Raw genomic sequence first — 16,950 nt, 5'->3', positions numbered from 1 at the left:
ATGGGCCGGTTTCTCATGCAACAAAACAGCACACACTGATCACAAAGCAACAAAAAATCCAACGGTTAGGGGACTCGACTGAGACTTCCCAAAGTCTCAGTCGACTGAGATTTAGCAGCACCGATCTTTATAATATTAGGAAGTTTAAAAAAAAGAGTAAAATTTGAAATATAAAAAATGAAATAAAAACGTGAAGAAAAAGAAAAACGAGGTAGTGGCCTCCCTTGCACTGGGCCGTCCTATATGCTCGCACAACTGCGAGACGCAAGCTTTTCTCGGCTGACGAGATAAAGCCGCGCCCCTCCCGCGAGGAGCCGACGCGGCCCTCACCGCGCCCCGCCCCGCCCCGCCCAGCCGTCGTGCCGGACGGAGCACCGGAGATGTGCGCCACCGCGCGCGCCCTTCTTCCTCACAGGTTCTGGGCTCCCGACTCTGGAAACAAAAGTACGATTCGCTTCGCAGATGGTTCATCGTTCAGGTGAGCGAATCATGGCGGTTCCAGATTCCAACACGAGCATTACATACAGCAAGCAATAAATGACTTGGTTTTTCCCTTCATCATCACTGTCACATCTCACAGCAAGCAATACCTTGCACTGCATACTTACAAGTTACAAACACTCAAATCGAATGTACCTTTTCCTTCTTTCACTTTTCTTTCTTTTCTTTTTCGTATGTAAATACGGACACAAACGTCGTACTTTTTTGCCTTGGTCAGACACTCAGCTGCATAATAATAAAAATATACAGTTAACTGGCCTTGTGGCTCGTACGTGGTTCCCTTCCTACGTCCTACAGTATATATCATCCTATACTCCCAAACTATATTCAGGAGAAGCTCAAGGTCTTCTTAATTCAGGTGGTCTCTGTACATTCGAGGCCTACCTGTAGGGACGCAGGTCCATGTTGTAAAAGCCATCATGGACGCCACATGTGGTTCTACTACATGATTACGCGCAATCCTCCCTGCATGCTGGCGCTATTGCTCACTTGGGATTTTGGAGTGCTGTCCTGTCCAGCAAGAAGTCTAGCTAGGGCGATGGCCATGGTTGATTCTTCACCTTGGCTTCTCCTGTCCTTTATAAAGAATATACCAGGACAAAAATGCTGTACAGGTAGCATAGTGGCATCTACTTGGAATTCAGAAATACTCCTTGTGGAACTCGAATTTTGTGGTGCATTTCCCATTGAACTCGTGGCAAAGTTTCGCAAGTTCTTGTGCCAGGACCGGAGCTCCGCAGTAGAAGACACCTGTATGCAACATAAATAAATTATGGACTTTGCTCATCTAGCTAGGATTTGGTATTACCAATACTTACTCAACCCAAATCATAGAAAGGAAAGAGTCCATGACTTCACCAAATCAAATCACGTTTGATCAGGCTGCAATACACGTATTACTAACCTATCTTGGCATACGGGTGCTTGGAGGCAATTTTGGCTAGGACCTTTTTCCAGTTTGGTCTTGCAAAATGTGTCCGAACCTGCAAAATAGGTTAACTCGGAATCAAATGCAAGTAGTAGCAGTACAAGGTAAGTGTGTGCCTCTTTAAGAAAAATATGCCAATAAATAGGGAGAAACGGCTTAATATTTCAATGCATTCACTTTACAGACTGAGAGAAGATGTTAATAGCCTTATATCACTGCTTACTTTAGTTCCGGAGACAACGTCAACACCATTCTTGGCATGGTTAAGAGCTTGAAGCATAGTGATGAGCGCTGACCGAGCATCCCCTTCCTCGTAAACGCTTGTGAGATAGTTGTGCATCTCAATGATATTCTACATAGATCAGAGGTAAGTTTAGGTAAAACTTCACAAGGGAAACCTGTTCTGAATTTCTGAAGATATCAAAATGAATTTCTGAGGACTGCAAACAAAATTAATAGTCACTTGATGTATTTACCCTTTGATCCATCTCGGCAATCTCATTCATGACTCCTTTGAACCAATCAAAAGAGCCTTGCTCACGTGTCACCCAATAAAAATAAGCATTTGTAGTCTTTAAAACCTTCTTTGGTCTTGTGGTAACCCTCATAAGAGTACCCAGATCAACATGTGGCTTATTCCGACCAACTGGTGGATAAAGGTCCGTAGAAGTATCCTGCAATTATGCTTGTGAGTGGAAAAATAAACCATGGAAAGAAGATGCGAATGATGTTTTATTTCACTTCTGAGACTATGATGATGACTAACTGATGATACGGAGAATATAACGAACCTCCTCTTCCTCCATCTTAATGATGTTGTTGAGGAGATCTTTCAAAATGCTGATAAAGGGTGTTGCGCCAATTCCTAATCCAACAAGTAGTAAAACATCATACTTGCCGTAATCCTGAGCAGGAGAACCATAAGGGCCATCGATCAGAAGCTTGGGCAAGCTGCATGACCAAAAGACAGTATTATAAATTGTGAAGTGTCAACAGAGCACAAAGGTAAACCGCTGAAATATAGGGGTGTTCATACGTTTTCTTAGTTGTCTCGTCTGCTCTAAGAAGGCCACTTTTTCCACTCACTGGGGGCTCACAAGCCGCGGAAAATACTCTCTTGAGCTCTCGTGTCCAGTCACCAAGTTGCCGAACATGAATGCTGAGATATTCATCCCCAGGTGCTGAAGTAATTGAGAAGGGATGCCTGAAAGAGATGAAGTGTTCTCAAAGTTTAATGTAATGAGCAGTCTGCCTTCTGCAGACATGAATGAAATGTACAATAAATTATGTGTTATCTATCCTAAAAGTTGAAACTAGCACACATAATTCAGCAATGATTGAGGGCCACAAGTGTACAGTAATAATATACCATTCAAAGGGCGACACTGCTGGACACTGTACAAACATATATTGCCCGCTCTTATAACGGAAGGTGGCAGGTTTGGTCATTTGCAGCGTCAAAACATTGCCAGGATAAATGGCCACCTGCAGATAAATGCGACTAGATTAGTACAGGTCATAAAGAATCAATGCTCAAGTTTCTGATGTATTTGGACTGACCTTCAGGAGCCGGACAGCATAACTGCCAGACCTGAAGAACCTTAGAATCCTCTCCCCTAGATACAAGCACACGGGCACTGCAAGATACATCCATGTCTGCATCCAAAGAAAAATATAAGAACCGTAGGAATCCAACTCATTTCAAGTAAAATAATGGAAGACAAATAAATAAATTCTCACCGATTTTCTGTACCAGACACGAATAAGGTACACACACTGGCCATGAACTATGAGAGCCACGTACACAATGGCAAACAAATGGTGGGAGTACCAGAAAGCATTGAAGCCAGTCAGTTTGTCGAATGGTTTTGGAAGCTTTACGAGGCTCCGCCGGAACCACCGAGTTGCTAAAGTAAAAGCAATTATCATGCACACAACCATGATTATCCCGGTGATGCCCTCCACTCCTTTGATCAATGCAAGATATGTTGGTTTTGTTTCTCCGAAATAAATTCCCAAAGGAGCATACGTTTCTTCCGATGAACGTATAAGTCGTGGAAAATCACATACAAGGTGATTCCCTGCATGGAGAATAACACCAACCACAATTGCTGCTGCAATAGTCTGCCATTACAACAACAAAAAATGTTCTCGTTATTAGCTGTGAATTTCATGTAAAATAAAAGGTTCTGAGTTGACACTTAAACTTCATTTTGTTCCCTATAAGTGACTTTATGCTGTAGGAGCTACACACATTCACATCTGCGAGGGCCTTTAAATCCATGAAGTCAACTTATAAGATGATTGCACTATGAAAGTCTGATCTAACTTCAGAAGAGAGGAAAATGATGCGTCGTGTCTAACCTTGTGGAAGTTGATATTGTCATCAAATGGCAATACACGTGCCGCCCTTGTATTCCGCAGCCAAGTAATGGTGTTGCGGCACACTGGCAGGAGGATGATCGCCATATTCAGCTTCAAGGTTTCGGCGGCGCCTTTTGCGGTTGTCACGCAGTAGCCCATCACACTGAAGACGTAGCGCTCACGGTACTGGATGAACTTCCAGGTGAAGAGTCCAGCCATTATTCCAATCCACAACGCGAGCACCCACAAGCGCTTCCAGTTGTCCTCCAAATAGTAGATCAAGGAGTTGCCTATCTTGCGGATGGAGCCCCTCTTCCTTAGTGCCAAGTTTTGGCTCAGTGCCTGGCTCGTGTAGCTTAAGGCCTGGCTGTAGTTCACGTACGTGTCTTTCTGCAGCAGAAGCGTCTCCAGTTGCCAAAGCTGGTATAAACAACACAGAACAGGCAGTGTACTTTTCAGAAGCCAGTCAAATTACAACCACTGAATCAAAGTCAAGTGACAGTAAATGCCATTAGTTTGTAAAAGAAAAAGCCTGTGCACGAAATAATACTTACATTGGTGTTACTTACAGTGACCAGGCATAAGTTTTTCAGCGCAAAAGTTCAGACTTCAGAAACGGAAAACAAAGGTACAGTAGAAGACAAATTACTCTACAGCCAGTCTACGTTGTTCCTGTGGGTCAACCTTCACCCTGCCTAATGATTGCTTAGACCAGGTCGGAAGGGATAACCTTGCGACTTGAACAATGCACGACTGATGAATCGTGGGAGCCATGATCGAACGTTTCGGTGGTAAGGTAACGGAAGTGGTGGCACTGAACTAGGCAGGCAGGAGAGCGAGGCAAAACAGGAATTGATGCTAGCTAGCTGGTCCACAGCCGCGCACCAACCTCGATATAAATGATGATGGGGGAAGAAGTGGCCATGGGATGCCACCATATCCAGCTTCATTCAGTCCATCGACTTCAATGGTGCATTTGGCCGCAGGTGGTTGGGGCCCTTCAATGTGACGAGTAAATTTTTTACCACAAAAATCATGCTGCTGCTGCTGCTGTTTAGTATTTCGCAGGTTGAGGTGCACCCATCACCACCGTACCCAGCAAATGCGTGAGATGAAATAAAAATGATGACATTGGTACGGCTCTAGTATCTTATTGTATACCGCTGCCGGCGCAACTCCACTGGCTTGCCGAGGCAGGCAACCCAGGTCAACTGCTCCTAAAATGTAGCGGGTCTTCTGGTTCTGGGTACTGGGCTGAAGCAAACAAATAAGGTTTACCTACGCAAATACTGTAGTACTGTAGTAGACCATAATTGTAGAGCGCGATCTCATTGTTTAACAAGATGCACGCATCCCCACGCGCTAAACGAGTAGCACCAGCAGTCAAAAACATTAGAATTGTACGTACTACTACTCCTGCTGTCATCATTAATCCTGCTGTCATCGCAGGAGTGGTCGCTGGCAGGTGTGGCACGCAGGCGCAAAATATTAAAGCAGCCATGGATGGATGGATGGAGCTTACCTCGATGTATCCCAGCTCTTCGGGGTCAAGCTCCTCCATGATCAAGGCGGCGTACTCCTCCGCTTGCTCCTTGAGCCTCGACAGCTTATTGGCGGACGCGCTCAGCATGATGATCTGCCAAACACAAAGATGAGTTGCAACATCGCATGGTGTACATACACATTTTCCCTTCCAAAACCAACGGAAAGCTGATGACGCCGCCCCAGTCCAAACAACCTACGTGAACCACCACGCCTTTCCGCCTTTGAGTCGAGCGGATCAGAAAACATCACGGAAATGCCCCTCACCTACTCTGCCCGGCCGGCCAAATGCCCTCTCACCCTCACTCGCAAAGCCTTCTAGAAGAAAGCTGCCCGGGCTTTTTTCCTGAATGAAACGAGTGTCGCGAGCACTGGCAGGTGGGATGGGAATTTGCCGAGTTGGTGAGAAGCGGAGGTGTTTTGGTTTAGCTCACCGACTCCGATTAGATGGATGCCCCACAGCTTCTTACGTACCAGTAGGGTGCTTCCCCCAGGTTCTTTCTCCTCTGGTCTAATCTAATTAAGAGCAACCCATCCTTGCATGTCGGATTACGGTGCTGCTTAATTGAGAATTGTCCTTAGTCCTATGGAAGCACATAGTAACGAGTGCTGCTCGCTGGGGAGTGCCGTCCATGGTACGGAGGGCGCTTATTCGGCGAAACACTCGACAGATTTTGATATGGACAGCTCGGTCGTCTCGTCGGCCAAATATTTGAGCCGTCGTCAGGTCAAACCAAACCCCAAATAATCGGATTTTGTATCCTCAAATAGCAATGCTTGAAAACAAAGGGGAAAGGAGAGCACGGGCATGGAGTGTTTGCTCACCTCTTTCACCTCCGCCTCCCCGATCCGTCCGTCCGCGTTCTTATCCACCCTGATTGATTCAAAGCAAGCAAAAAATGTTGTCAGGAGTAGTAGTAATATGGAATTACGGAGTTGACGATGGTGGATTAATTACATGTCGAAGAATATTTGGAGGCGGGAGTCGAAGCTGTTGTCGGTGATCTGCTGCCATATTTCCCGCAGCTCCTCCTTGCTGATGGTGTCCAGCTTCATCTGCCGCCGCCGGCTCAGCGTGTCGAACAGCTCCAGCGCGAACTCCTTGGACTCCGTCATCCCTGCGCCTCGCCGGTGAGTGGTTTCAACTGTGAACGGAGAGGCGGGCGGGATGCATGGGGTACTGGTACCTACCTATGCATTCCGCGAAGTCGGAGCGGGAGAGGTGGCCGTCGCGGGCGAGGCGGTCGAAGTTGGCCTGCACCTCCCTCCACGCGTTGCTGGCCTTGTTGCTGCTGATGAACCGGAGGCCGCGGAGCGCCCGGTGCGCGCCGGAGCGCGTGCGGTCGAGCTGCGCGCGCTGCCGGCGCGCGGCGCGGGCGGCGAGCGCCGACTCGATGCCGGACGGCGGCTGGTGCTGGTGGTGGTGGGCGTCGTCGCGGCTGTGGCTGTGGCTGCGGCTGAACCGCTTGGTGAGGTCGTGGGACAGGTGCCGCGCGCCGGCCATGAGCTCCTGCGACAGCTGCAGCAGCCGGTACGACGAGGTCCGGCGCATCGACGGCGACCGCGACGACGTCGACGACGACGACGCGCCGTCCGCCGGCGGCCTCGGCGCCCCGGGGCCCGACGCCGACGCGGCGGCCGGCTCGACGCTGCGCAGCACAATGGTGTCGTCGTCCTGCAGGTCGAGCGTCACCTCCACCAGCTCCTCCCCGTCCTCGGAGCACGGCTCGGAGCCGCGCGGCGAGGAGCCCGTGCTCAGCGACCGCGGCGTCGTCCCCGCCGAGCCCCATCGCGGCTGGCCCGCCGAGGCGCCGCCCCTCATCCCGCCGCCGATCAGTGCCAGCGAACGCACACGCGGCCTCACGAGGTGGCCCAATGCCCGCCCCGCCCGCACGCGCGGGCTCGACTCGAGGGATCTCTGGGGAAAGGCGGCCGCGACGCGTCGGAACGGGAGCCCGGCCGAGGAAGCAACGGGGGCGAGCAGCAATATATGCGCGACAGGTCGGACCCCGGAAGCACGGCGATAGTAATTTACAAAACTGACTGAAGTACTACTACTGGCCTGGGGCTTAAGTACCCGAAGATTAGTCGGGGAAATGTGCCGGAGAAAATGACATATGGCAGGAAAATCGACAGCCCACGCTCCACGGGATTTACTCGGCTCTTGTTTACAAATTACAAATGGAAGAGGAAATTGATACACTTCTCGCTCTTCTGGCTTCAGTGAGTAGTGTATACCTTGGAGGGAAAGGCGGCCGCCGTGTCAGTTCTACTCTTTCCGTTTCTAAATATAAATCTTTTTTGAAGATTTTATTAAACGACTATATGTAAAATAAATAAATGCCGACAAGGACGAATCGATAGAAACCAAGAAGCTTCGCAACCAGTGCGTCCATCAAAGATCACCCACCAAACTCCAAGGCTCTCAAGCGCAGGTACCAATCACCAGCTCCAAGAACGAAAGCGACGATGACGACGCTGCTGTCAAGGGTATCCCTCGGTACACAACGAGGCGAGAAGAAGGGTGACTCCTGACGCCCTTGAGGAAGGTCCGACGACACCCACAAGCACCATCGCTTCGGTGTGGGCCAGGCCGACAGGGTTTCCCCCGATCCCAGCGTTCACCTTAGATGCGCGAGAGCCTGGCATCAAACTGACCACCATCCTTCGCCAACGCGGTCTTGAAGCCTCCACGTCGTCTCACCACGGCACTGCGAAGTGAGGCCTGCACAACGATGAATAGGAGTCGGGACTAGGGGGAACATCACCATCGGCATGCGGGAGGGCTCAACCTCCACCGTCAACGACGACAGCCAACCAAACACAATAGCAGGAGCATACCAGGCCCGGACGGGCCCTCCATGCATGTAAAGCTCCCGCCATCGCGCTGCAGCAGGCACGCCGTCGGCATCGCTGCCCCTCGTACAAGTTGTTCCTCCTCCTCACCACATAGACGACGATGAAGCCACACCGAAGGCCAACCCGCTAGGACCCAGATGGGGCCCGCAGGGCCTAGATCTGGGTCGGGGACGCGCCACCGGCCATCCCGGGCCACCACGCCATCCCGCCGCCAAGGAGCCATGCCATCACCACGCGTGCAACCGACCACCACCACCGGGTCGTCGGGCCGCCGCCTAGCCGACCAACACCGCCGCCGCCCCATGCCCCGGGCAGGGGAGCCGCACGCATGGGAACAGGAGGTCCCGCCGTCGCCAACACCACCCAGGCATGCGTCGGGGGCGTTCGTCGACAACGGCGGGGAGGAAAGGGGGGAAAGGGGCGGCCGAAGGAGAGGGGGGCACGCGGCGCCCCGGCCACCTCCCGGGGAGGCGGCACAAGGGCGGATCCGAAAGGGAGGGAGGGTGGAACAAGGATGACGGGCGGTCGGCGGCAGCTGGTAGGCCCTACAGAGGCCGGTGGCGGTGAGAGGAGGACGGGAGTCGGGAGAGGAACCCTAGCAGGACGGAGATATTAGGGGAGCCCGGAACATACACATGATCAATGGGTTTAATTTGTATTCCCTCCGTCTTTGTACTAAATCAGCGATATTTATTTGAAGATGCAGGAAGTGTCTTTTTCTGAAAGAAATTCCAACATATTCGTGGTGTTACTGCACCTAACTACCAGCTATATGAAGTTCACGCAAGCAATTAACAACCAAACAAAAAACTAGAGGATATCCTACGCTGTTGTGGAAATTGCTACCAATATATTTTGATAAGATTACGTTGTGTGAAACATGAATGTTTCGATTGATAATACGAGAGCTGAGATTAAAAGTACATATGATGTATTATATTGATTTTTTGTACGGTGGTAAAAAATTAATAAATCAAATTAGTTATTTCTCAACTGATTAACAATTAGTTAAATCTCAATTAGTGGTGAAACCATCTGATTTTACATGGAGATTTGTGAATTCTTTTCATTTAGGTTTTTATGTTCCTTTTTCTCTTTCGTGGTGTTGTGCATGAGTTGTTTTACATTCTTTTTTATTTTTGTTTATTTCGTGCGCAACTACAGTTGCATGCTCGTTGATGTCTGTGCAAATCACGCTACTACCCTATCAGTTCCTACATATAATAGCTTTTAGAGATATCATTATAGACTACATACAAAACAAAACACATTCTAAAATATGTGTATATACTCCCTTCGTTCCAAAATAAGTGATTCAAAAATGATTTAACTTTATATTACTTTAGTGCAAAATTGAATCACTTTTGAGTCACTTATTTTGAAACGAAGGACGTAGTTTATAGTGAAATCTAGGTTTTATATTTAGAAACGGAGGGAGTACATGTGAGCGGGTAAATAGTATGATCGCCTATTGTTGGTCGAAGGAAAAATTCTATGCTCAACCATCTCGTCACCTTCGCCATGGATGAAGACCGAAGGAAGCACATCACAGGTATGCCTAGACCTCCGGGCCTCTGGAATTTGTGGAATGGGAGGTTGTGAGCCAACATTGGTGTCATCATTCTATCGGATGAGCCGGACTATCACGTGGGCGTTGGAGGCCTCATGAATATTTTCCATGAAGTCCTTATATGGCCTTTGGGCGACTGGACATGGAATCGGATGAACTAACAAAATCAACAGTCCACGCTCCACGGGCTTTGCTGAACTCTTCTTTTCAAATAGAAGAGGAAATTGATACACTTCTCCCTCTTCTGGCTTCAATGAGTAGCGCATTAAGATAGAAAAATCCGAAACCGCAAGTCCAAAGTTTTCTAGCTTCATTATGGTGAGACTCGCATGCATCGCATGGCTGCTTCGAGTAAATAACAATGGAGGAAGCGTGGAAGCCACTACGCGCGTGTATTAGGGGTCTCCGTATTAGCAAGATGATTCTGTCGTTGTAGTGGAGTCAACTGTTGTTGTGATCTACTCCAGTATGATAAAAGAAGTGTTGTATTGATCATTCATGACGTTGATGATGTAAAGTGGTTGGTGTTGGGTGATCGATGATCTTATGCATAATCCGAACCTAAGATAGTATTAGTGGCGCCCAGAACACACACGTGATCAATACGTTTGATCTGTATTCCCTTCGTCGATGTAGTATATCAGCGACATTTATTTGAAGACGAAGGAACTATCTTTTTCCTGAAAGAAATTCCATCGTATTCGAGGTGTTACTTCGCCTAACTACTAGCTGTAGAAGATCACTTAATAAGCAATTAACAATTAAACAAAAATAAAGGATATCCCACATTGTTGTGGGAACTAGAGGATGCCTCGGCACGTTGCTGCGGGAACCTTGCTAAAAGAACACATAAAAATTGTTAAAGAATATCTGTAGTGATGGTGGAAGCGACGAACACATATATTTTTAATAAAAATTTAATGTAAAAAATAACTTATGAGTAACATGCATGAATTAATGATGTGGTGCTTGCATGTATAGGATAATGCAAAAATAATGTAATTTATGACTTAAATGCATGACTTGCTTTTGTCACATAGTTGCATGTCTAGGAAAAATAGCTAGTGGATAGTAGCTATTTAAGAATAGAAGATTGCTACCAATATACTTTGCTAAGATTACATTCTGTGAAAGACGAATGTTTCGGTTGATAGCATGAGAGTTGGGATTAAAAATACATATGATGTGTTATATTTGATTTTTCATACGGTTGTAAAATTATTTAATAAATCAAATTAGTTATTTCTTAATTGGTTGCCAATTAGTTAAATCTCAATTAGTGATGTAACCGTCTGATCTTACAAGAAAATTTGTGAAGATTTTTTATTTAGGTTTTTGTGAGTTCTTTTTTTCTCATTGGTGGTGTTGTGCATGAGTTGTTTTACATTCTTTCTGATTTTTGTTTATTTTGTGACCAACTACAGTTGCACCCTCGTTGATCTCTATGCAAATTACAGTTGCACACACTACTACATACGTCCGGATAAATAGTCCTTCCTACGTTCAGGTGTATAGGGCGTCTAAGAAAATTCAGATTTTTCAAGTATTTTAGTCGCTTAAACAGTTACTATTCTCGTTCCCCATGTATACGTGAAGCCTACTGCCTCGTTCTCCTATCACAGTTAATTCCCTTTGAGAAGAAAACTGTCAATGCATGCAGAGGACATTGCACCTAATTAGGTGCTAATTATGCATGCAAAGCAATGAAGTAATTATTAAGGATTTATTGCTGTATTGGGTCCGTTTTGAAAGGAGAAAGGACGCGGTGAGGCTCGTTGTAATGGGGAGTATCATATACTACTAGTATCATCCATATGATACTAGTATATGATACTACATCCGTAATGCATAGTATCATAAGATAATTTATTTATTGTCATACATGACATATAGTAGTACATCATTGAATATGATATGATATCATAATATGATACTCAACCCTCTCTTTCTTCATTTAATTCTATAACACCTCATCAAAGTTGCCTAGTTGGCAAGCATGATACTACCTATGATACTTCCAGCCTGACAGGCTTGTTTCTCTGATTGATTATTTTCCCCGTTCAATCTACCGCCGTCTAAAAAAAGAGCTCTTTCTTAGGTGCCCAACACACCTGGAGAGAGTATCATCACCTATCTACGTACATGCCTAGACTTCCGTGCCCCTGGAATTTGAAAAGTAGGAGGTTATGCACCAAGATTGATGGAATCATTCTATTGGATGAGCCAGACTCCATCACGTGGGAGTTGGAGGCCTCATGAATATTTCCCATGAAGTCCTTATGCCTTTTGGCGGCTCGACATGGAACGGATGAACTCATGAATCAGTGAAAGATTGAGTGCCTCCGTGCATTAAGATCTTCCTTTGGCAGTTGATTCGTGGTCGATTGTCATTGAATGATCAGGTCCTCAAGCGCAACGGCCCTGGGATGGCTGATGCCCTTTCTGTGATGTGGAGAAAGAGAACAATCACATTTTGTCGTTGTGCATTCTAGCCCAGTTCTCATGGAATTGTGCTAGGGAAGTCTAGGGAATGAGGGGTCTTGTGTTGGCTAGAGCAGGATGTTGCAATTGTTGGGGTTTGGGACCTTGGCTTAGACTCTTTGGTGTATTAGAGCATCTCTAGCAGACCCCGTATAAAGCCGCGACCCACAAAATAACCGCTAAAATGCGGGTCTGCATGGAAAATGTTGCCCGATCAGACCCCACAAACGCGTTCGACCCATAAATTTTTTTGAGGGGCGCAGCAAAATCCCCTCCCCAACCCGCAAAAACACAAGTTTCTGCCTCGCCTCTACGGTGCCATGTATCCCAGGAAAGTGGTTGGCGGGAGGGACATTTTAGCCCGCTCCCTTTCCCCACCCCCTTCCGTCGCTACCCCGCCATTGGTTCCGCCCGTCCGTCGCCGACGATTCCGGCCAAATCTACAGGCTGAATCGCGCCGCGGGGCACCCTTGCCCTCTTGCCCCGAGCCGCTGCACCGGCTCCCCCGGATCCACCAATCCACCGCGGCCGGGGAGCCACCGCCGAAGATGGAATTGAGCCCGTGCGAGAAGTTTTTGCTCGATGATTCATCCTATTCGGACGACTCGGATGTTGAGACGACGCTTCTCACCTTTCCCACTAGACTTTGGTGATGACCCTTGTCGTGAAGGAGCACGAAGACGAGAACCGAAAGAGGCGGCGAGGATCAACCGTCGGCTGTCTTTACATTCCTCGAAGTCGCCATCTCGGGAACGCGATGTTGATGCAAGACTACTTCGTGGACAATCCAACATATATGTCGCACCTCTTCCAAAAAGGTACCATATGCGCCGATCCCTCTTTGTAAAAATTGTTCAAGCTTGTTGCCATGAGACTTAGCACAAGACTTCGTGGACGCTCTTCTGTCGACTCCATCATCAGCTGCCCAAGAAATGTATAGATCACAGGGCTTCGAGTGAGAGAGAGCTTTTGAATTTATTTGCTCTCATTTGGTTTTAAAAACTTTGATCTTTTGGATGACTTTATTTGCTTTTCACATACTTCTCAAAGCATCGATGCTAATCATTGATTATATCTTTTATCGAAGCTTTGATCTATATGTTGTCATCAATTACCAAAGAGGGCGAGATTGAAAGCACAATTGCTCCCTAGGGTGGTTTTGATAATTGATCACAACATATGCATCATTGGACTAATATGTTTATCCAAGTATATTTCAGAAAAGTTCAAAAGATGCTTTGGCTAAGGCTTATGTGGAGATGCCCCTTGATGCAAGAAAGGATTAGGATTAGCTCAAGCTTCAAGCTAGAAGACTCTTCATTTTCTATTTGTGAGAAATCACATTTGAGTCCATAGGAAAGCCAATACTATAAAAAGGGGGTGAGGTATTAAAATGAACTGGTTGCTCAAGAGCTCAAAGTTAGCCACCAAAATACTCAGTTATTTTTCCCACATAACCATTCTGTTCAACTCCACATACTCAAATTCGGTGCCACCAAGTTTCATATTTTGGACCCACCGAGTTTGACCTCAGATAGAAATCCTAGCCACTTCCACCAAAACAGTGCAACTGAAAATCATATCGGTGCTGCCGAGTTTGGGTGACCAACTTTCGGTTGCCTCGATACACAAAATCGGAATTTACGAGTTTGAATATCGGTGTCACCGAGTTTTCTCATCTAACCGTTAGTCACTTTTCGGTGCCACCGAGTTTCATATATCGGTCTCACCAAGATTTAAAAGTTCATACCTTTAGTACATGTCGGTACCATCGAGTTCCCCACTTCGGTGTCACCGAGTTTTCCACTTTTGGTGTAACGGTTGGATTTTGTGTGCTGCCCATATATACCCCTTCACCCACCTCTCATTCGTGGGAGAAGCACTCACACTACACACTTCATATCCATATCCATTTTATGAGAGAGAGCCACCTACTCATGTGTTGAGACCAAGATATTCCACTCAAATCATCTGAATCTTGATCTCCAGCCTCCCCAAACTGCTTTCCACCAAATCAATCTCTCATACCCATGTCTATTCCGTGAGAGAGTGATTTTGTGTTTAGAAGACTATCTTTAGAAGCACAAGAGCAAGGAGTTCATAGTTCTACCCCATCTATTAACTTTTGGAGGGTGGTGCCTCCTAGATTGGTTAGGTGTCGCTTGGGAGCCTACTACTTCGTGTTGTGGAGTTGAACCAAGATGTTTGTAAGGCCAAGGAGATCGCCTACTTCGTGAAGATCTACCGTGAGTAAGGCTATTCTTCCGTGGACAGAAGTCGTGGTGGAATAGACAAGGCCGCTTCTTTGTGGTCCCTTCGTGGGTGGAGCCCTCCGTGGACTCTCGCAGCCGTTACCCTTCGTGGGTTGAGGTCTCCACTAACATGGACGTACGATAGCACCACCTATCGGAACCATGCCAAAAATCACTGTGTCAACCTCATGTGTTTGATCTCCCTACCTTACTCCTTTACTTTGCACCTACATGTTTTACATTCCGCTGCTACACTCTTAGAACTGCATATGTAGGGTGTACTTGACTTGCCTTAACTGCCAAATCTTCCCCTCAACTAAAATTGGGAAAATGAAGAATTTTTATCTTGTCAAGTAGTCTAATCACCACCGTCTAGACATACTTTCGATCCTACAAGTACTTAAAATCAGGAGAAATGTTAACTCGTGGTCTAGGCATTTTAACAAGCAAAGAATGTAAACTAGTAAAGACAAATATTTTTTTATTGTTGATATAATTAAGGAAGCAAAGGTAAAATCAAATGAAAAGTAGAACAAGTGAAGGATAATTTGTGTGAAGGTACTTGATAGGAATTTGGTGATACTCCCCGGCAACGGAGCGAGTAATTCTTCCTGCTACTTGTAAACTATGTTGAAATTTTCTTCGAAGAGGACAGGAGATGCACCACAATAGAGACAAGTATTTCCCTCAGTGAGAACTAAGGTTATCTAACCAATAGGAGGACCACGCAAATGCCCATCTTCAGTACCTACACTACAAAATAGCAAACACTTGCACCCAACGTGAGTAAGAGGGTTGTCAATCCCCTTCAAGTCGTTACTTGCAAGCAATAACTAGTGATAGATAGATAATATAAATATAAAATAAAATAATGGAAATAAAATTGCAACAATATTTTTAGTGTTTTTGTAATGATTTGCGAAGACCCGAGGGCATAGTTTTTGCTAGAGGCCTCTCTTTCGAAGAAAGCATATGGTGGGTAAATATATTATCGTTGGGCAATTGATAGAAAAGTGCATAGTTACGTTATACTTATTCATGACAATAATCACACATATAGGCATCACGTCCATAAGTAAGTAATCTGACTCCTTCCTGCATCTACTGCTATTACTTCACTCATCGAGTGCTATCCAGCATGCATCTAGAATATTAAGTAAAAACAAAGTAATGTTTGGGGCAAAGTGACATGATGTAGATAAAATAAAGTCCACTAATATGAATAAACCACATTGTTTTATCCTTAATGGCAGCAATAGAATACGTGTCATGACCCCTTTTTACCACTAGGATTGAGCACAACAAGATTGAACCCATCACAAAGCACCACTACCACAGAAGATAAATCAATCTAGTTAGCCAAACCAAACCGATAAATAGGAGAGAAATACGAAGCTATCATAATCATGCATATAAGAATTCAGAGATGACTCAAATAGTTTTCATGAATGATCTGAACATAAACCCACAATTCATCGGTTCCCAACGAATACACCGCAAAGTAGATTACATAGGATAGATCACTGCAGGAATCGTGGTGATATTTGCGTTGAAGGACATATATATAAGGTTGGGCCTCTAGGTACTAACTACGAACTCGTAGGTTTGTGGTAGACTACTCACATATCAGCATGGGAGTAGCAAGGTTGATGTAGAGGCCCTCCGTGATAGATCCCACCTCCAGAATGACACCGGAACAGAGCTCTAGATGGAATCACGATGGTACAGAAGCTTGCGGCGGCGAAAAAAGTATTTTGGGTGGCTCCCTGGTGTTTTCCCAACATATTTGGATTTATAGTAGCGGAGTTAGGTCAACACGCGTTGGAAGGTGGTCCCAAGGCATTAGGGTGCGACTACCCCCCCTAGGTGTGTCCTCTTGGCTTGACGCCACCTCGTGTGGAATGTGGTCTCTCTGTGAAGCTTCCAGGTCTTATTTTTGTCCAAAAAAATCATCAAAAAAATTCTTTGCATTTGGACTTCGTTTGGTACTGCTTTCTTGAAAAGCCAAAAACATGCAAAAAATAGCAACTCACACTAGGCACTCGGTTAATTGGTTAGTTCCCAAAAATCATACTCCCTCTCTTAATAAGTGTCTCAAGCTTAGTAAAACTTTGTGCTCGAGCTAGTACAAAGTTGAGACACTTATTATGGGGGAGATGGAGTACAAAACAACATATAAATGCATATAAAGCATCCATGATTGATAATATAATAGGTTGGAACAATAAAAAAATATAGATACGTTGGATACGTATCAATGAACAACGCCTAAACTTGTGAGGAGGAAGATCTCTTTTATAGCCACTCCTCGAAACTAGTCGTTGGGGCTCCAACGGACACTTCATGGCGCTCCGTTCCCATGGGATCCCGTGCCCACGGTACAAGCCCATGCCCACGACCTCAAAATCTCGTGCCCACGAGGTACCCAGAGAGAGCCACAAAGTAAGAAACTG

General features: G+C 46.1%; 1 protein-coding gene across 1 annotated transcript; it reads right to left on the bottom strand.

Moving 5' to 3' along the window:
* Nucleotides 1-534: 534 nt before the first annotated feature.
* On the bottom strand, nt 535-7,397 carry LOC123444346 (respiratory burst oxidase homolog protein A-like). The gene is made up of 14 exons (XM_045121034.1): nt 6,527-7,397; nt 6,294-6,453; nt 6,161-6,209; nt 5,316-5,429; nt 3,794-4,213; nt 3,170-3,553; nt 2,990-3,085; nt 2,799-2,914; nt 2,466-2,633; nt 2,221-2,380; nt 1,906-2,103; nt 1,653-1,781; nt 1,406-1,484; nt 535-1,251 (listed from the first exon to the last, which is right to left on the bottom strand). Exons 1-14 carry the CDS (start codon nt 7,155-7,157, stop codon nt 1,142-1,144), a joined length of 2,814 nt encoding a protein of 937 aa, XP_044976969.1. The 5' UTR covers nt 7,158-7,397; the 3' UTR covers nt 535-1,141.
* Nucleotides 7,398-16,950: the final 9,553 nt, after the last annotated feature.

Source organism: Hordeum vulgare, chromosome 3H, assembly GCF_904849725.1.
Source record: "Hordeum vulgare subsp. vulgare chromosome 3H, MorexV3_pseudomolecules_assembly, whole genome shotgun sequence".
Classification (NCBI taxonomy): Eukaryota; Viridiplantae; Streptophyta; class Magnoliopsida; order Poales; family Poaceae; genus Hordeum; species Hordeum vulgare.
The sequence above is the reverse complement of the archived record's forward strand: the minus strand, read 5'-3'. Positions and strand labels throughout refer to the sequence as shown.